Here is a 22,069-nt window from a genome sequence, read left to right on the forward strand (position 1 = left end):
AAAAGTGCACCACATATGCATAGCCAGTGATCTGTTCATTTTCTATGGCAAACATTGAGGAGTTTAGTGCTTAAAGTGACTCTGTACCCACAATCTGACCCCCCAAACCACTTGCACCTTTGGATAGCTGCTTCTAATCCAAGATCTGTCCTTGGGTCCGTTCGGCAGGTGATGCAGTTATTGTCCTAATAAACAACTTTTAAACTTACAGCCCTGTGCCAAACGGCAGTGGCTTCGAGTATCTATACCGAGTAACTTTGCACCACCCCTCCGTCGCTCCTCCCCACCCACTTTCCTATTCCTCTGTAGTGAAAACTTTAACGACCCAGACCATGTGCCGTGCTGACACAGGTGATGAATAATAGAAAATCTGCATGGAGCATTCCTAATGATGAGGAGGGCGGGGAGGAGGGACGGAGGGGTGTTGCCAGCCTAATGCATACACACACTAGGCCATGGCCGTTGGGCTCGCGGCTGCAAGTTTTTAAAAGTTATTTTTTAGGACAAATAACTGCATCACCAGCCGAACGGACGTCAGGACAGATCTTGGATTAAAAGCAGCTATCTGAAGGTAAAAGTGGTTTGGGGGGCTCTCTTTGTGGGTACAGAGTCACTTTAACAGCACCATAGAGAGAGAGAGAGAGGCCGCAGGCTGCGCTCACACAGTGTGTTCTTTCTTTCCATTCCTGGGATCCCAGCGACGGACCCCCCATTGATAAGCTTGTTAATTAGTATCATGTGGATAGGGGTTACATCTTTAAAACCTATATACAAATGTTTGCATCTGTGCCATGCCTCTGTTCATAACAGAAGCTATAGCGTAATGCTGGATCTATGGTACCACTGATTAAGGTGGCTCTCTGTGAACCCTGTTGTCTTTCAATTGGGTATATTTTGACAGCAAAAGTGTTCTGGAAAATAAAGTTTTTAAAAATCCTGACAAGACCAAACCGCATCAAATTGTTTATCCAGGCTGTTTAATGTAGTTACTCATATATTTTTTATTTTTAAAGTGTCACTGTCGTTAAATCTCTGAAAATCTAAATCAAAAGTAAATGTGATATAAAGCAAGTTTGCAATATATATATATATATATATATTTTTTTTAGTTATCATGGAAAACACGGCACTTTCTGTTTTCTGACTGTTTTCTGTTTCTTGAGAAAAAAAAAAGAAAACAGGAAGTCCTGTGTATTTTTGACCATCTGAGCGCTCATAGAGAGAAGGCAGTCATGTGATTGATGGACACATTGAGCCGTTTTTTACAACCAGCACAAGTCAGAAAATCTGCCTTCTGGAGACTGGACCTGGATTTCTGGTAAGTTCAGCTTTGTTTTACAGCATAATAACAAAAAAATTAATAATAATTGTAGATTATTGCAAACTTGCTTTATATCACATCTACTGTTTTAGATTTTGAAAGTTATAACCACAGTGACACTTTAACTGCTCAAAGTTTTGAACAAAAGTAATACTTTTTTTTTAAACAACAGTAATACTAAGGGCCCTATTCCACAGGACGATTAACGTTCGCATAATCGTTAACGATTAACGATCTCAAACGACCGCTATTGCAAAAGACCTGAAAAGTTCACTCATTTCCATGGAACGATAATCATTACTTATGATCGTAATTGCGAACGCTTTTTCTTCGCTATTTATTCGCTATTGCGTTTGTATCTATTGCGAACGACCGAACGATGTCTTATTCAATGTGAACGATTTGCAAATGTTTTGCGAAGGAGCAACGATAAAAATAGGTCCAGGTCTTTATTAAGCGATCAACGATTTCTTGTTCGGTCGTTAATCGTTAACTGCATTTCAACCGAACGATTATCGTTAAGATTCGAACGATTTAACGATAATCTCAACGATAATCGTCTGGTGGAATAGGGCCCTTACTGTTCAGATCTTCTCGTTCTGACACTTTCTGGGTTTCGCTGGTCTCTGTACTTGTCTAGACTTCCTCCGGACACAGACTGTGACGACTACCACCATTCACTTGTTAAAATAGTGACATCCTTGTTGAAAGAGACCAATTACTCGAGACGAGTCTTGGAAGCTTTGAAATAAGAGTTAGTATGAGTTAGGATTAGTATGGTGTGTATGACTTGTGTTATTTGACAGCATTGTAATATTTGTGCTGGAGGGCGCTATGTATAAGAAATATATGGAAGAGTTTTTATATGCTTTGTCATTGTTTTTGTTCAAATCTGATGCAATTAAAGAAGAGGAGGATCACTTTGTGGACTTTATTCTTAACTTACATCTTTTCAGTGTTTAACCCCTTGCCGCATGCCCCTTGCCAGTTCCAGGAGCGTCATGCTGTCCCTGCCTCCCCCCGCTGTCCCTACCGGTGATCGGGAAGCAAGAGGAGGCGGTGTCACACAGTGTCCTCCTGCTGCCCTTGTCCGGAGGGGAGCCGCGCTCCCCCCCCCCCCCCCCAGGCAGTTAATGCTTTGTGTGTAGTGGTTTATTGCAGAACTGATGTTTTTGTAGGTTAAGAGCGTACATTAATATGGACTATAAAAGACTTTTGATGTAAGTCACAGAAATTTATGCTGCGTTTAGACGTAACGATTATCGTGCGAATTTGCGCGATAACTATGGAATTCGAAGGATAATTGTACGTGTAAACACAGCAAACGATCAAGCGACGAGCGAGAAATCATTCATTTTGATCTTTGAACATGTTGCAGATTGTTCTGTGTGAACAGTCTTTCGCCGATTTAACCAATGTGTGAGATAGGCTTAAGCGATTGCAAAAAGATTTTTCCATACGATATATCGTTCCGTCTAAACGCTGATCGTTATAAAAATCGTTAATGGTACGATCGGGCGAATTATCGTTCCGTGTAAACGCAGCATTACTTTGTCAATTCAGCCGTTTCTACCATTTTCAAGAATATAAATACAGCAGGATTTTATACTTTGACTATGCACAAGCCAAAAAGACAGAAATGGCTGCACATCGCACCCATGGCTGACACGAAAGCTTATTCAGCTACATTTAAAACCAACATCGGAAGTTAGTATATAATTTGGCCTAGCCATATTGCCTCATGTACCACGTGCAGGTCTTCTGATACACGAGTCCCTAACCAAAAAACATCACTTTGCCGTTCAGCGACCACCATCCCCGCAAAGCGTGCGCAAGCAGAGAAGGGGGGCCACGGAATGTCCCTGCAACCCCATTGTCACAGGACCAGACCCTAAAGGGCCCCCCCAGACCCCGCAGGCGCCACCAGAGGAAAAAGTGGACGCCAAGCAACACAAGTGTGAACAAGCTCTTACCTCTCTCTCCATTCCTCTGCAGGTAGAATGGGAGAATACTAGGAGATCCTCCCCTTATGTACACAGGTGCTTCCTGCTGATTTGGATCACATGGGTCTTACAAAGCACGAGTGCTAGCCACAATGAAAAAAGGGACAGAATACATAAAATATGCACAAGCCAAAAAGACAGAAATGGCTGCACATCGCACCCATGGCTGACACGAAAGCTTTTATACTTTGACCCCTTCATGAACAAGGTCATTGATGCACCGATGTCCAGGTGCATTTCAAGGTCAAAATTAAGCAGTGTCTCCTTCTCACCTTCTAAGATCCATAACACCTTTATTTTTCCTCCTACAGGGCTGGTTGGGGGCTCATTTTTTGTGCCACAATCTCTAGTTTGTATTGGTATCATATTAGGGTAAAAGAAAAATATTGATTGCAATTCTGTCCCCCCCCCCCCCCCCCTCCCTCCTTTTTGTTTACGCTGTTCACCGTTATTTTTTTACACTTTTTTTTTTAACAGTAACATATGCAACCATTAGATTGCATATACCATAGCATAGATCAGTACTATCGCCGATCTGTACACAGAGTCTGTATGAGAGCAGACTCAGATCACCAATCCGACAGTACAGAGGTAAGTGTATTACCCCCGCCTGTCAGTAAAAGCTATCGGGACCGAATCCTGATCAGTCTGTGACAGGTGCTTATTCTGTCACCGACTCCCTAGTGGTGCGTTTACACAGAGAGATTTATCTGACAGACTTTTTAAGCCTAAGCTAGGAAAAGACTATGAACAGGGAACAGGTCATGAAGGAAAGATTGAGATATCTCCTCTTTCCGAATCCATTTCTGGCTTTGGCTTCCAAAATATGTCAGCTAAATCTCTGTGTAAACGCACCATAAGGGTCCATTTACACAGAAAGATTATCTGACAAAGATTTGAAGCCAAAGCCAGGAATGGATTTGAAAAGAGGAGAAATCTTAGGCTTTTCTTTATGACCTGATCTCTTTATAGTCTGTTTCTGGCGTTGGCTTCAAATGTTTGGCAGATAATCTGTCAGACACTATTTCTGTGTAAATGGACCCTTAAACGCTGCACTCAGTGTGCATCGTGGCGATAAACTAACTTGGCTAAAACTTTAGCTGTCCAAGCATGGTGGGAATTGTAGTTTTACAACAGCTGCAGCGCTAGAAGTTCGATACCTGTGCACTACAAATCTTCCCGGTTTGTCTTGTGTTTAACCCTTTAAGGACATGGCCCATTTTCGTTTTTACGTTTTCGGTTTTTCCTCCTTGTGTTTAAAAGGTCATAGCACTTGCATTTTTCCACCTAGAAACCCACATGACCCCTTATTTTTTGCGTCACTAATTTTACTTTGCAATTACAGGCTGAATTTTTGCATAAAGTACACTGCGAAACCAGAAAAAAATTCGAAGTGTGGTGAAATTGAAAAAAAAAACGCATTTCTTTTATTTGGGGGAAATGTGTTTTTACGCCATTCACCCTGGGGTAAAACTGACTTGTTATGCATGTTCCTCAAGTCGTTACGATTAAAACGATATATAACATGTATAACTTATATTGTATCTGATGGCCTGTAAAAAATTCAAACCGTTGTTAACCAATATACGTTCCTTAAAATCGCTCCATTCCCAGGCTTATAGCGCTTTTATCCTTTGGTCTATGGGGCTGTGCGAGGTGTCATTTTTTGCGCCATGATGTGATCTTTCTATCGGTACCTTGATTGCCCATATACGTCTTTTTGATCGCTTTTTATTACATTTTTTCTGGATTTGATGCGACCAAAAATGCGCAATTTAGCACTTTGGGATTTTTTTGCGCTGACGCCGTTTACCGTACGAGATCAGGAATGTGATTAATTAATAGTTCGGGCGATTACGCACGCGGCGATAGCAAACATGTTTATTTATTTATTTATTTGTTTACTTTTATTTAAAACCTGGGAAAAGGGGGGTGATTCAGACTTTTATTAGGGGAGGGGGCTTTTTACTATTAACAACACTTTTTTTTTTTTTTTTTTAACACATATACTAGAAGCCCCCCTGGGGGACTTCTAGTATATACACTTGGATCTCTCATTGAGATCTCTGCCGCATAGATATGCTGCAGAGATCCATGAGATCGGCACTCGTTTGCTTTCGGCTGCTGCAGCCGAAAACGAACGAGTGCCGAGCCGAGGACGGCGCCATCTTGGATGCGTCCCCGGCTGGCATCAGTAACGGAGATCGCTCCTCCGGGACAAGGTCCCGGAGGAGCGATCTCCCCCACTAGACACCAGGGAAACGTTGCCTCCGGTAATCGGAGGCAGCTGTCAACTTTGACAGCTGCCTCCGATTAGCTAATTAGCGGGCACGGCGATCAGACCGTGCCCGCTAATAGCGGCGGTCCCGGGCTACACGCGGCACCCGGGATCGCGGCACTTCAAAGCGGGGCCGCCGCGCGGCCCCGCTTTGAAGTGCAAGTGAGGACATAGGACGTACCGGTACGTCCTATGTCCTTAAGAGGTTAAGCTCTTTTGGTCTAGTAGATCTTCTACTGCCTGTTTTTTTTTTTTTTTTTTTTTTTTAAACTCCAAATGAAGGAAAATAGGACATGGTTTTTGAGAAGGAAATGATTGCTGGAGGAAACTATAAAGTATTCTGAATGCATGTTGACAAAATATAAGAATCTTTACAGACTTTATACATTGAGCCTATGTGCATGTAATGTTTCTTGCCATAAAACCACCCAAAATGTCCTTTTACACCTTTTACCGCTCTCGCTGATAAAATACATATACATTTTAGGGTAATAATTGTTATTGCTGTAAAATTGTCAGGACCCTTTTTTCTGTGCCATTATATGGATCTTATTCCAGGGTGTATCTTTGGCCTCTGCTTCACTACCTGGCCAGATGAAGCTAAAAACAATATAGCAGTGCACTGGCACTGTTCACCCTAAGTATAGGTAGTACATAGCTGGAGATGATGACCTAGTGTAGCTTAGGAGGAGTGTTGAGGGATTGCTATACTTGACTTTCCCTGATGGCGACAATGTCCACATGTTTCCTGGCAAAGTTGCATATTGTGTATACAAGGTTGATTTTATACGTTGTGTTGCATCTCTTTATACATAGAGGGACACCTGTGGTAACATAGGCACATCATATATAATGGTACAGTGGCTGTACCATTAAAAGGCCTAAAAATGTTCCCTTTAAAGTTGGCACATAGGGAAAACAAAAGGACTTGAGCCTACAGAATGTACTTTTTGATTCTAAAACACACAGGAATGACATGGTAATAAGTTTTTCAATCCCTTTGTTGCATCCTGACAAACGCTTCAAGGATTTTGGCAAAACTTAATCCTGACTGATGTAATTTAGTCATGAATTTGTCTTTTTTAATCTTGTATTATGTAAAAATACAGCTTTTTGAGCTTTTTTCTGTAATGGAAGGAAAATGTGGTTTGAAGACACTTATTATCCATGTTATGATCTGAATTTGATTTTACAAATAGGTTCTTGGCACACATTGATCAAATTGTAAACCCTGATATATGCCACATCACTGCTGCTTTAGCTGCGGAAACTCCTCTCTCCGTCTCCCTAGCAGTCTTACTGTTATAGCAATTATAATATTCATATACCACCAACATACTCTGTGGCACTTAACAATTCTGATGAAGACAAAATCAGACTTTACAGAAATGTTTAACCATAGAATCAAATGTCAGGAATCACGGCCTGCTTGCTTATAACCTAGATTCTTTACCTTATATAAATCTGTAGTCAAAAGCAAAGAAAGAGGCCAGAATAAGGGCTGTGACCACATTCTTTGTACTATTTAATAGGACAGAACTTTCGTCCATGCTTTTCTGAGGATAGACTTTGTGTAATTATAGTCAGAACTGTGCTCTGGTAGCTGGAACCTCTACTGATGCCAAGAACAAACAGGTCCTGTCATTGGTTTTTATGTAAAGTTGACCATGCATGCCTTGCCCCCCCCCTCCTCTTCATATCAGTGAATGGAATATTTGGGACTCTGATGAACATAGGCAAAGTTTTCTGCATCTCATATTGAATTCACAGGGGAGGCAGAGACCTGGACCTGTTCATTGCCAAGAATAAGGTCTCGGCAGTCAGGTCAGAAATAAGTCTGTATGTCAAGTCATAAAGGTCAGTGTGCAATGCAACCATTTTCACAAATCAGATTTTTATAATAAAACATTCTCCTTTGGAAACTGCACCAGAAATCTGTAGTATTCACTTGTCTGTGTCACACATTTCTTGCTTCATTCTGTAGGGCTAATCCGCATTTAAAAAAACCCAGTGCAGTTTCTGTGCCAATAAAGGACATTAGTGGTTGGGCTCTGTGTTCAGACCCCTACCTATTTCTGAAACAAGCTGGGAGAAGCATGCCATAATGCCATTCACTTCCTGGCTTACTGCTTTTTCCCCTCTTGCTGCACAAGATGATCTCTATTCACTTGGGGTACTATCACAGGAAAAATTTTTCAACGATAAACTATCTTAACCAACCGATATGGCGAACGACCTGAAATCGTTCACACAATTACATGGAACGATGATCATTCTTGCGGTTGTCTTGTCGTTGCTATTGCGCTCATTGTTACTGCGAACGTCTTATTTCATACAAACGATCAACGATAAAAATAGGTCCAAATTCTATCTATACGTTTAATCTTCTGCTATTACACTAAAAAGATTATCGTTCAAATCCAAACGATCTAACAATTTTGCGAACGATAATCGTCCCATGTAATAGGGCCCTTAGGGTCCTATTGGACAAAGCGATTTTTAACGACTAACGATAAACAATCCCAAACAAGATTGTTTATCATTAAACTGAAATCGTTCACCATATTACACACAATGATAGTGGTTGGTCACGATTGTTACATTGATTGTTACTAAGATCGTTTACTCAATCTGATCCCAGCAGAAGAGGGAACAATTTGGAATTACACTGAATGATTAGTTAATGAATGGGGAATTACAGCGAACAATTAACAATGATTTTAGGGTCAGATCTAAATCAACGATCAACGACAAGTGAGTGATTTTTCAGTGGTATCCTGCATTTATACGGGGCAATTATCGGTTAAATTTTAACTGTAATAATTTTTCGCACAATAATTGTCCCGTGTAATACAACGCTTAGAAATGAAGCCGGTCTCTTGGCTCTTCCATTGAGATTTTGCAGTGAGCCAGGGAGTGGAGCACTTTACTGTACACTTTTCCCAGCTTATCGGTGTCCGACAAAGACTTTTGAGCTGTATCTATAACTTGTCAAACTTTTTTTTTCTAATCACAAGGACACTTTAGGTAACATTCTTTACTGCCACAGAAATTCCATTGGGTATTCTGTTCGCTAGCAAAGACTGTTCTTCAACCAGTTTTGTCTTTAGATGTTAAAAAAGTAAGGTAGGGCTGTATTCTAAACCCGTCCATACAGAGTATGCATTTCTGGATATTTCAGTAAGTATTAGTCTTGTAGATATGTAGCACTGCTAGTCTAGTGTAGGGGGAAATGGGAAACTGGTAAGCCGCTGTGACATATAAATGCAGTAATTATGATGGATTTGTGTCATGGTGTTTGTATGTTGTCCTGGTGCTTGCTGGGTTTCCTGTAGGTCCTCTGATTCTGTGATGGACGTGATTGCTGAGGATTTTGTGTAGGAACTCTGCAGGGAAGGAACCACAGAGAAGAGCATGCCAAAAATATCGGTGGCACATCCAAAGAGAAATAAATCAAAAAATATATATATATATTGTATATCAAAGTAAACTTTATTGATACCAGAAAAACAGTGGGACAAACTGGTTAAAAACATCTAAAATACATAAACAAAACCACCATAGTACCGTGTATAATAAGCACGGTACCAGGACAAGCCGACCATATAGTAAAAAAGGAACCTAACCGGTGTAAATGTAAAGTGATGAGATAGACACAAGTACAAGGATGAAGCTGCAAAGTAAAATGAAAAGGCCGAAGGCCCAAACAATAATGTATATCACCAGGAAAGGAGATCCATGTCGGCGTCCACTGAACCCCACGCGTTCCGTCCCCACTCGGGACTTTCTCAAGGGTACTATAGGTCACGTATAATGACGTATATATATCCCACTTATAATTATTTAAATATAACCACATGATAAACACATACCTAACGAAGCAGAAGAGGTAGATCCCGGTCCACACCCCCACACATACAACATGGCCGCGGCGTCCCAGGAACCCTAGAGCGCATGCGCTAATGAAACGTCACCCGGCCGTGTATACACGTGACCTACGATGTCCATTTCAATAAGCTTTATCAACACTAGGACAAGAGAAGACCGGGATGGAAAGTTAAAATGGCCCCCGCATGCGCAAGTGTAGGAACTCTGCAGCATGCACCAAATGTGCAGATACAAGTGCAGATTTGTTGCCAATAGCAGCCAATCCCACCTTTCAAGCTTTCATATAATTAAATGAAATAATTAAAATGAAAGGCGAGCTGTGATTTGTGGTTATGGGCAGCTAAACACTCCTTGATAAATCTACCCCAATGTATTAGGACAAAAAAAATACTGGTGCAAATCTTCCTGCAGGTTTACATTACTAACTTATAACTAAAAATCTACACTGGACCTCTCTTCGGTAAGGTGTCTTTAAGGTATTGTGCCATAAAAGCACATGAGGGATTAGTAAGTCCACATCTCTCAAACAGTACAGTTGCAGACATGCGTATACATCTGAAATTCACATAATGTATCAGTTGGGACCTAGTCTTAATGACACAACCCCTTTAAGGCTGGGCTCACATTAGTATAATGAAGATACATTTTAAATGCAAGATTGTTGGGGCCTATGCGTTCTGCCATCATGGGGGCGGAGCCAACGTTGCATTGGGGATGGGGCTAAGTGGTGCTTCCACCATGAAGCCCCTCCCAGATAGCACAATCCGCAGATGATAAAAGATCACATTTTACTGGAACAAGCATCATGACATATGATATAAAATAAGATATGAAAACTTCAAAATTTACCCTTTCCTCCTGTGTAGAGATGTCATAATGCAAAAAGGGGGTGACTGTGTCACTTTAAAAAAAAAAAGTGGAGATTTATTAAGCAGTCTTGCAGCCAGAATCACCTTGTTGTGAATGCCAACCTATCTCCGTTTTCATTCTAGCAGAGCTCATTAAAGAAGTCTGAGCTCTGACATCAGCGGCCAAAAAAAAAAAAATATATTTTTCAAAATTCACCAGTCTGCATGAGGATTATTGAACTATTTCTTATTAATTGATTTTTTTTTTTAAACCTCATGATAAAGACTTTACAGAACATTTAGATATTGTTTTTTACTTGTGATAATTGATGCATGCGATGCAAGGTATGGGAATGGCCCACTTTGAAATGTTACTAATCCTTGTTGCTACCTTTTGAAAGCATAGGTAGTTGGCATGTTGCTTTGACCCAGAGCACTTCTGGCTTTCTTCACTGATTCCATTCCTTTATAGATATGTCCGCAGATTTTTCTGTGTAATTATCTTCTATGTCTATTCAGACAGTTAATTATGACCACAAGTTGTTTGTTTTATTATAATTACTTGTTTGAGTTCTGTAATTGGTTTTCCTTGAACCTGTATTAAATTTACCAGTGCTTTTTACTAAAGAAAGTAGAAATAATCTACCATTGAAATATGGGGGTTAGATGATTTGGCATGTGTAACCCCCTGCCATACTTCGCTTGAATGCTATGGCATGGGAAGCAGGTACAATTCTCACGACACCAGACCAGCAGGTGGTGTTGGTTGTAGTATCCAAGTGCTGAAGGGTCTGGAATCAAAGAGAACGTTTACCTGGCTACCACTTGGGTATCATAATTGTTATTGACATTTAGGGGGCGTCAAAGTCCCTTTTCACATCACATTTGTTTATCTAATAATAGTAATAATAATAATAATAATAGTAGTAATAATAATAATATAAAACCACTGACAGACTGTAATCACGCTAGGTCTACTGCAGCTTTCAACCTCCACAAATGTTAAAAGCAGTGGTTAAATCTTGCAATAAGAGCTCACCAGTCGCTATAGGTTCTAGTCACTGTGAATTAATTTGTCAAAATTTCATTCACTGAGCTGATACTATATATTACAGTGGTTTAGTTGCTTGCAAATCCACTATTCTAAGATTAGTATCACCAATAATACTAGTATGTAAGGGACAATTGTCACACTGTGGCCACTGCCTTTGCCACAATACCGTTACAGAATAAAATCATGTACTATACTAAGACTGTTTTTTTTCTATACAGTGACCATATAGTTTTGACTTTTTTCCATTTCTCTGGTTATTCTTCCAGCACATATAAGTATTAGTCTCCTGTGTGCCCACATATAGTATTATGGTCCCCCCTTGCCCTCAAATACAGTTTTTGGGTACCATCTGTGCAGCCATGTAGTAGTTGGGTCCCTCTGTGACCTTATATAGTAGTTGGGTTCCCCCTGTGCAGCCATATAGTAGTTAGGCTTCTCTGCGCAGGTAGCACCCCAGTAAGTAGTATCCTCTATCTTTTTACTGTAGGTAGGCCCTCCCCTTCCCAGTTTTTAGCCTGCCTAGTTGTTAGTTTGCCCCTGTAAGGTAGCACCCATGTGTATAATGAACACCAGCTAATCAACCTCCTGACTGCTGTGCATCCTGCAGCTGCTTGAAGGTGTGTGGTGGACCGTAGAACAGTCAAGGTGAACTTGATGGATATGTATCCTTGCCTACAAGAGCTAACACTTTAAGTGACTCTCCCTAGGAATGAATGCAATACAGTGCTTTACTTTGGCCTGTTCTAAACAATGAGTGTACTGTCCGAAAAATTAGCAACAATCTGCTGTTGGTAAGAATAGGAAGAGAATCATGTCTGCTTGTAATATGTATTTGGCAAAGGACATTGTTGGCTTTGACATGTATTATTATTTCAGTTTCCAAGCTACCTTTTAAGTCATGTTGATCTTTAGATGGAAGATAAAAAAAATAACAAAAACTTATATTGTGTTTCTATTAAATTCTACAAGGAAATGGCTGTAATATTAGTTTGAAATTGTCTTTTAACAGATAAGAATTTTTTTTTAGAAATGAGATGATTTCCTGAACAGTAGCAGACTCCACAGTGAATATAGATGGTATTCACACATTGCAGTTTCATTGCGGTATTGTTCTGTATAATTTCTGTTAAGAACATTGCAGTACAGCAATGAAACAGCAATATAAAGGAATACTTTGACATAATGTATTTGTGGTTTTGAGATTTTTTTTATCTATTTTTTTTGCAGCTAGAGATTATATTGTAATGGATGGCATTGTTTTGTATTTCATTTCATTTACATTTATGTATGTTCACGTAATATCAGGGTTAAAAAGAACTAAGACGCCAGCCTTGTTTCCTCATAGGTTTAGATTAATCAATCTGTTCTGTGTCAAAAATGTGAAAGATCTGGTCTGTGCTTGCAGATTTACTGCTGGCAAATTCTGTCGGAAAACCTGTAGCATTCTGCCCTTTTGTGTACATTCTGTTGGGCAATCTGTAGAACAGTATGCCAGCATACAGGTCCAGTCAACTGAATTAAAAGTTGTCAAAACATTTGACTGGGACTGTATACCGTGGTGTTGGATGTCCCGTAAGTTCAGTGGGCCAAGAGTAGTCTACTAATGACTAAAGGCAGTGACCTGACCTGCTGTGTAGGTGAGGGCCAACTAAGTAACTGTAAGTAACTTACCTGTCCCGGCAGCACAGCGTCACTAGCTCCCTGTCAGCCTCCAGCTTCCTGTGTCATTGTGACCTGGCAGGAACTCCCTGCTCAGCCAGTCAGTGGCTGTAAAAATGTTATGCTTCAGTCAATGACTGGTTAAGCGGGCATCTCTGTGCTGGGTTGTAATATTGCTGGTTCGGGGGTTTCAGAAGGCCGGCTGGGGCCAATAAGCAGTGATGCTTATGTGGGCATGAGGATTGGCAAGTATGACTTCCTTATTATGCTTCCTTGCCCTGCCTGGATTTCTTATTTTTACTGAAGTTTTCCGGTTATGTTGTGGAACCAGAGAAAAATACAGTTTTAAAATACATGGATTTTTTTAAATTAAGGTGTATGCTCCCACATTATCAGTGGCACAGTGGGTGGCCACTGTGTTGCTGGTTCACACCCTAAAAGTAAAAAAAAAAAAAAAGTTTTTAAAAACAACATAAAAATTCACCCCTCCAGTCTAAACTCCAAAAAAAGCTAATAAATATTTTTAAGCTAATAAGCTTAAAATAAAGCTAATAAATTTAGATTAATAGATGTTAGAGATGAGCGCTACCCGCTTTTTCTTGAGTCCAGTCGTTTGGCATTTGAATACCAGAGCCTGAACAGGTTGGATGCAGCCCTAGGGAGCCAGGAGGTTTCCTAGAAATGCTCCTGCAGCCGATAATTGGCCCATGTGAAAGTGACAGCTATCAGCTGAGAACCAGCTAAATGCCTCATTTTCAGCTGATTGTGTCTTTAGAGCAAGCTTTAAAATTTATCGGCTGCACATCTTTCCGTGTAAACAGAGTTGTACAAAAGGGTGTTGATAAGTCTTTGGCTTTACCCAGAAAAGAACAAGATAGGAACATGAAATTTTATATTTATTCCACATAAACTCCACTGATGTCAACACACTTCTTAAATCTGTATTGCAAGTTCTATAAGCCTTGCAAAAAGAAGGATCTTGGTTGTGCCCCAAACCAGTCATCTGTAGCAGTTATGGCATCAGAAATGGTGTGAAATTTGGTACCCTTGAACTGTTTCTTCAGGTTTGGAAACAGATGAGTTGGAGGGAGCAAGATCTCGTGAATAAGATGGGTGGTCAACCAGCTGAAAGCCTAGCTCCACCAGTTTTACCGTGGTCGCTTGTGCAGTATGAGCGGAGGCATTATCTTGCAGGAACAAGGTTACTTTGGATAGCTTGCCCTGCTTTTTGCCTTTCAGAGCTGCCTTCAGTTGGTCCAAAAGTTTAAGGTACTAACTTTCATTGATGGTGAAACCATTTTGAAGGTAGTCCACTAGCAGCATACCCTATCTATCCCAGAACACAGACACCATCACCTTAGTGGCTGGTTCTCCTGGTCCAAAAAAAGTTCAGGGTGCAAAAATCACTGTGCCTCCAATCTTTTGACTGCTCCTTGGTTTCAGGGTCATACAAATAAATCCAGGTCTCATCCATAGTGACCAGTCGATCCAGGAAGTTCTTATCAGTCCGGAAACGCTGACAAATGGACCAGCAATTTTTCACTTTGCAGATAGCTTCTTCATGTTCTAATGTTCATGGATAATGAAACAAACACATTCACAAGAAATCCCATTGTCTGCTATTCCTTCAGCTGAAATTCGACGACTCTTCAGTATTAAGTTGTGCACAGCATCAACGATCTCCAGAACAACAACCACCACTCTCGGTGGTCCAGGACGTTCCTCATTGTTGGTGCTAATTCGGCCTGTTTTAAATTTGACAACCCATGTCACTTCTTTCGGCGGATAGCGGAATACGCCGGCCCATAGAATGGTGTCTATAGATCCGGCAGAAAGGCGCGCGGTCGTGAGCGTGGACATACTGCGAAATTCCGCGGACATTATCCACGAGAATTATACTAACTGTAGAATATGAAGGGCACTGATCTCCAAATGCCTGCGACATATCATCATGAAAATCCTTAGTGGACTTTCCTTGCAGAAACAATAAGTTTATTACTCCTCTGCTCTCATTTGCTGTGAATATTGCCTTAGACTCCGCCATTTTGTTTTCCTGCACGCCTAAATCACTGTTGCCATAAGCAACATGCACGAAAACATATATTAGACACATAAGGCTGTCATGTGTTTTAAAATTTGTTACCATAGAAACAAAAAAAGAACACAAAGCCAAAGACTTATCAGCAGCCCCTTGTATAAGGCTTATACTGATAACGGGACGCTGACAGCACATATATGCATATATCCAGGCTCTCAGTGTCCAGATCACAAGCAGTGTATACTTACCATCCATGATGCTTGTAATCTGGCATCCAGCTCTACTGTCCAGCTGCTGCATCTTCAGATCATCACCACCTCCTTCAGAATGATTAACCCTTGGAGAAGGCAGGGCTTGAACATACAGCCCAGAGGAGAGCCGGATGCAAGATCACAAGCAGTGCAGATAGTAAGTATACACTGCTTGTGATCTATAAAACTAAAAACTAAACTATATGCATATATGTGCTGTCAGTTTACATGGCTACACACTATTTGTTTGGCTGAGTAAAGGCACTTCAAACAAGTGCTGAAAAATTGGGGTTGCATCCAATTTCTTCAGCCACTGTTATTCGAAAGCTGAACATGAGCGTGCTCAGAATGTGCTCATTTCTAATGAGAATATATATGGCAGACCATACCAATATATTGATAGCCCAGACCAATAGGGCACCGATCTAATTGATCGGTGCTCTATTGTAAACACAGCATTGATCCTAGGGGACTTCTAATAACTGTGTAAAAATAATAATAATAATAATATTTATTTATTTGTATAGCGCCAACAGATTCCGCAGCGCTTATTTAAATATATATAAATACATTACAGGTTATATATTAAATTATACAATGAATAAATTACAACAACAAATTAGAGACCTGCTCTCAAGAGCTTACAGGCTAGGATGACTGGGAGTAACACGAGAGGCAACAAGTGCTTTATTTGTCAATGTTCCAGTCATTGTACATGGATTCTTTAAGTGCCTATAGGCGGCTGGGCAAGCCAGTCACAAGCCATTTTCTAAGCTCAGATGACAAGGACAGTGTCTGTAGCACCGAAGAAGTTATAGAGAGGATGGAGAAGGGATAGCAAAGGGAGACGAGATTACGAAATGTTATAAGCACGCCTGAAGAGATGGGTCTTTAGGGCACGCTTAAAACTGGGGATGTTGGAAATAAGTCTGAGGTCTTTGGGTAAAATAAATAATAAAGAATCCCCTCCCGTAATAAAAATTTTAATCACCCCCATTTTCCCATTTTATAAATAAAAAATAAAAAAACAAACATATTTGGTATCGCCACGTGCATTATCGCCCAAACTATTAAATTATCCCATTCCTGATCTCGCTCAGTAAATGGCATAAGCACAAAAACACGCCAAAGTACAAAATTGCTGATTTTGTCACATTTAAATCCAGAAAAATTGTAATAAGTGATAAAAAAGTCGCATATATGCAAACAAGGTACTGATAGAAAGTACAGACCATGGGGCAAAAAATAAGACATCACACAGCCCCATAGACCAAAGGAACAAAGCGTTATAAGCATGGTCATAGAGCAATTTTAAGGAGTATTTAGATTTAGATTTAAATTGTTCTGATCAAAAAAAATTCCAGCATATTTTATGGAAAAATAAGTCTCCCATTGCAAAGTGCAATTAGTGGCGCAAGAAATAAGCTTTTGTATGGGTCTGTTTTGGCCTTTTAAACACGAAGAGGAAAAAACAACAGCGCAAAAACAAAAATCTGCCCAGTCCTGAAGGGGTTAAAGAATTAAAGGGATTATGCCAAGATCAAGACTATCGCCTATCCGGTCTCAAGGACGGGGGTCTCGGCAATAAGTGGTACATTTTAACCTCGCGATCACCATATATATTGCTGCACACCGAATTCACCTAGGTGAAATAATACCTAGCACTTAAGTACATAAGTTTTTGAAGTAGGAATATGTTGTATATTATACTCTTTGGATAGTATGTGTATTTGTATAGTATATATTGATCTGACCATATTTATTTAATATTTTCTTCGTTTCAAAAACATTTAAAAGCATTTTAAGCATTTTTCATATACTGTGAATGAGAACTGAAAAATCTTTTAGTTCAAGGACACCATTGCAAATAAATATTTCTTTTATTTCCTCTTGATCATATTAGAGATATCTATTTATAATGGTGAGAAACTAGTGAATGGTTTGTTTGTGAAATATTCTGCAAATTCCAGTCTTATTTGTTTCTGCAAGTCTTTGTCTTGAACAGATTTATGTTTTTTTCTGGGGTAACCAGCTGCATGTCATATGTAGCAGCTTTGAGTGTTTTTCTGCCAAGTGTTTAATTTACTTAGCTTCCTGGTTTTGTTATTATGTGTGTAGTTATATCATCTCTAAATTATGTTTTTTGATCCCTTCCTATGTAGTGTTCTGGATAAATATTTCCTTTTTAATCGTGCTTCATTACTGATATCTTCCATCAAACATATTACATTCACCATTAGACATCTTCTTACGTTTCAACCATAGCAAAGTCTCACAATTTACCCATTTGTTTGATACACTTGTAACACTACAGGCACCCTGCAGCGGCTGCCGCTTCCTCCGCTGATGACAGGTTTTCTGCAGCTGGTCCTGTAACAATCAGCTGATCCCCAGCCAGCTTCAGTTTGCAAATGAGGTTTTCTTGATGGGGAGTTATTAAATGGGCACCGTATTTGTGACCGAGTAGGCGGTATGGCAGAAGACGACACCTGAGTGTTTTTGTGGTCTCAATACGGAGGAGTAGGACACAGCCATTTTTTCCATATGACCCCTATTACCACTGATATCTGTCAGATCCCTTAACGCCATAGCCTTAATAAATATATTAAGAAAAGTCCACATAATTGATGCCGCCACTCTCTTAAAAATGAAATCTAATGTACTGTATAATATAGTGCTATATTGTATGGTGCATACCCTGTACTATGCCTATTGCTATTATAGGTAGTAATAGGAAGATTATATTTTGAATTACTAAAGTGCTTAAGCAGAAATAAATTAAGAAAGTAAAATTGAGTTCCAGAAATGTAATGAATTTTTTTGGTGAAGTGTGGCATGATACAACACTATCCTTGACCTTACCACGCACCTCAGGCATGAACTAATCCCAGCATTGGGAACGCCCTCTGTTCTGCTGAGGATTGCAACACCAGACTCTGGAGGTTGTTGTATTACTTAGGCTTGGAGACAGTTTCACTGAATTGTGTGCCCTGAAGATATTATTATATTAGTAAGAGAACGTACTCCATAAGAGCTTTAATTTCATTACATGCAGCTTAATAGAGAAACAGATATTTATCTATGCAGAATATTAGCACTGTGCACAAGTCTAGCATTAGTCTCATAATATTTTTAGAATAATCGTTGCCAAAGCATGGCCAAATAAAATGAGAACACTTATTTGTTAAGGGGTTGTCTGCGCTTCAGTGTTAACTTTTTTTTTTTCTTTTTTCTATTATTCTTTATTTAAGTGCAAGCTGAACACAGTATGAGAGATACAACTCACCTATAAGGTAGCAACTCTACTTACAATAATCTGAAGGGTAAAGGCATCCTATAAAATGGCAAAATCGGACAAATATAACAATTACAACATGACTGCACCCATCCCTTTTATGGAACTTTTTGGTTGTAGTGTGAAATTGGGAAGGATTCTAGGACACTAGGAAGTGGTGCAACTGGGGCCCAACAGGCGGGGCTCAGTCAGAGCAGAGAGAGTGGCAGATGAATGCCTTGTCTAGTTTTGAACATGTGTCCTTCTGACTAGGGGTGAATTCCAGATGGCCCATAATCAGAATTATTGCAGAATTTAGGGGTAGGTGATGTTGACTGTTTGTCTCCTTTGAAAATGCTTGTAGTGTGAGAGCCAATTGTGGCGTACAACTTGTGGGGAGCGAGGAGGGAGGTCTGTGTAAGATAACTCTATTTCAACCCACTGTTTCAACCCACTGTTTCTTGGAATTATTACAGCACCAATCACATGACAAAGTTAGGCTGCTAAGTGGTATTTCCGGATGTCGAGGAGGCCAACTCCTCCTCAGTCCAGTAGTTCTCTCCGAACCCCGGCTGGTTTGTCCCCCCCAAATAAATTTTAGTTTGGGAAGTAATGAGGGATTAAAGGAAAACGGTAGGCAGTCGGATGGGAAGGCATTGAAAATAATAGAAAATCTGCCAAACCATGTAAATAAGCCCTTTGTCCACCACAAACAATCTGCCTGAATGCTGGCTAATAACAGGATGAATTTGCGCTGGTAAATATATGATAAATATACTAAGGTCATCAGAAAATGACAGACTTTTTAAATTTGGCAGGGCAGGGGTAACATAAAAAACAATAACTACTTACCTCTGCACATGCCTCTGCAGCCCTGGCTTGCTGCTCCAGGACCCCTGCCAGGATCCAGGACCTTTGTTGGCTGGAACGTTATGACCCAGTTGATGGACTACCCCCTTAGCCAGTCAGTGACTGGGGCTGGACACCACTGCAGTCACTGATTGGCTCCTGGGGCAATCAATCAGCCAGGTCAGGTGCCCCTGCCAGCTGATAAATTTAAAAAATCACCGGATCTGTATCTTTAAATGATGCGGAAATCTTTTAAGGGTTTTAAGGGTTCATATACAGACCAAAAAAAAAGACCCTACAAAATTACTCATTGTTCAAAAAAGTGGAGTGAAGTCCCTTTTCTGAATTCTTAGCCTTTTCTGTATTCTTAGCCTAATAATAAGCTTCCTGTTCTGTAGAGATCACTTTTATGTGTCCACCAATATATTCATAACAAGGATCCACCATTCACAACAGGTGAGGGTCCTAGCTCCCCACCTTCTCCTCACAGGTCACACAGCATGTCTAGAAAACTCTCCCATGGCCCAGATTTTTCAATCTGTGCAATTTTTCCATAGTAACTCATCACAACTCAATGAACTTTTTATTATTGGTTTTAGTGGAGAGAATGGAAAAAAAATCCACAATTGTTTTGGTTCTCTTTTTATTGGCTAGTTGGTTGTACAACATTCGCCATGTGGTTTATAAGATGTAACATTTATTCAGTGAATTGGTATGTTTATGGCAATACCAAATTTACATACTACTTTGACTGTATTGCAACAATAATAATTAGTATATTCCAAGAGCCTTATATATTCCAATCCCTCATATAGGATGCAAGAACAATGGTAATGTTTAGTGATTGATCATAATGACTTGCCCATGGCATTCACATTACAGTGCATGCACTGCTTAGGTACCTGAAACAACAAGCTGCTTCCAATCTTTCTGGAGTCAAGTTTGGACAGGGACTGCTCATACTCTGCTTCATGTAAGTATGCAGATTTCCACTCATTTCTTGGCACACACGCAGGCTCTGACATTTTCGGGAGTACCTGTTCAACTATCTTACTGACTAACGGGAACATGCTGACGTTTTGTTACAGAATTGTGAGTGTTTAACATGAAGCGCTTCCAGGTTTCCTTTTCTTAGCAGTTTCTAAACTACTGGAAGCAACCCCAATAATGTGCAAGATCGTGTGTTACGTATATAGCAATTAAACTATTAGTGCTTTTTGCAGCAGTTACCAGCAGGGGTCACTATTTCTTCATAGGGTTTATATTAGGTACATGGAGATGCAGTTTGGAGGTAACTTCTTCTGCAGCTCCTGTGTCCCAGTCGGGAATTCTGAATATTTCTTATCATTGACGTATGGCTTTATAAAATTTCTTTTAACAGTGTTGGATATATTGCTTTATTGCTCTTATTTATTGTTACCAGAAAGGATTGGATAAGCAGTCCAGATGAGGTTATGAACAAATACATTTTTTCCTCTAAACTCCCTGAAATTTAATCTTCAGATATTCAATGTCACATATTTGCCTTTTTTTTTGCATTTTCTTGCAGATGGCCCTATTAAATAGTTTGAGTAGTGAAGACAGATCACATCTGGAAGAAGGCATCAGGCTTTTACGGAGGACGAGGCGGAACAAAGGCAGCGAAGGCTCTGAGAGTAAGTGTTGCTTTTACTCCAGGGCTTCATATCTGTAAAGGATAAAACGAAAATGGAAAGGGATAGAAGTAATATAAGGATACTTCAGGCTTCAGGTAAGATTGTGTCATTTTCCATTTCGTCCTCTACTTAGGCTAATATTCAGCAGCTTTGGATAGGATGTAGTTGATTGGTAGAAACTAGAACAAGGCGAATATTGCTTGAAATAAAATTCCTCTGAGGGGCCTAAGATAAGATGAATATCTAGTTATAAGGTGACTATCTAGCTATATTTTAACTGGACGTCTATTTTGCTTCACTTTTAGAGTAAAAATTTGCTGTAAGGGCCCTATTACACGGTCCAATATTAAAAAGCAAGTAAGCACTGACCTGTCAGGTCTGCGATCGCTTGCTCTTTGTTCCCCATTCGCTTTCTGTGCTATTTAATGCACAGACATTCATCAGGCGACAGTGGGAGCAGCAGGAGGGGCTGCTCAGACAATCCTTAGATAGTCTGGGTGGCCCATAGAAGATAGCAGCAGTCTGCTGCTGTCACCCCTATTGCACGGAGCAACGGCCAGCAGACCATCGCTATGGTCATCATTGTGCATCTTGGCTGATTGGTGCCTTTCCACATGACCTATTACCCCAAACAATTATCGGCCAAGTACAGTCGATAATCGTTTGGTGTGGTAGGGCCCTTAGATCTGTTCATGCTGTATAATATGATAAAGACTACATGTCAGGTATGCTGCCCTCTAAGATCTCAAAGGCCTCTATTAACTTGCAACTTCTAGATTTGAACCAGGGTCCTTTATGAACAGCTAAGGCAAGATGGAGACAGGGCTTTGCACCAAATCTCTGCGTTACAGTGTTTTTCTGCACAGTTTTTTATTGAGTATTTTAAGTGCCATAGTAACATAGAAGATTGTAGAGATAAGCGAATTTACAATAATAGCGAAGTAAATCGCT

General features: G+C 40.1%; 1 protein-coding gene across 2 annotated transcripts in view; it reads left to right on the forward strand.

Annotated features, from left to right (window-relative positions):
- The window catches only part of EDA (ectodysplasin A), an 84,473-nt gene that overhangs the window by 19,298 nt on the left and 43,106 nt on the right, over positions 1 to 22,069 (forward strand). For both annotated transcript variants that reach the window (XM_069985838.1, XM_069985839.1), the window contains exon 2: positions 21,013 to 21,118. In XM_069985838.1, the coding sequence (XP_069841939.1) occupies positions 21,013 to 21,118 (106 nt within the window). The remainder of the gene's footprint in view (positions 1 to 21,012; positions 21,119 to 22,069) is intronic.

This window comes from Dendropsophus ebraccatus, chromosome 10 (genome assembly GCF_027789765.1).
Source record: "Dendropsophus ebraccatus isolate aDenEbr1 chromosome 10, aDenEbr1.pat, whole genome shotgun sequence".
Classification (NCBI taxonomy): Eukaryota; Metazoa; Chordata; class Amphibia; order Anura; family Hylidae; genus Dendropsophus; species Dendropsophus ebraccatus.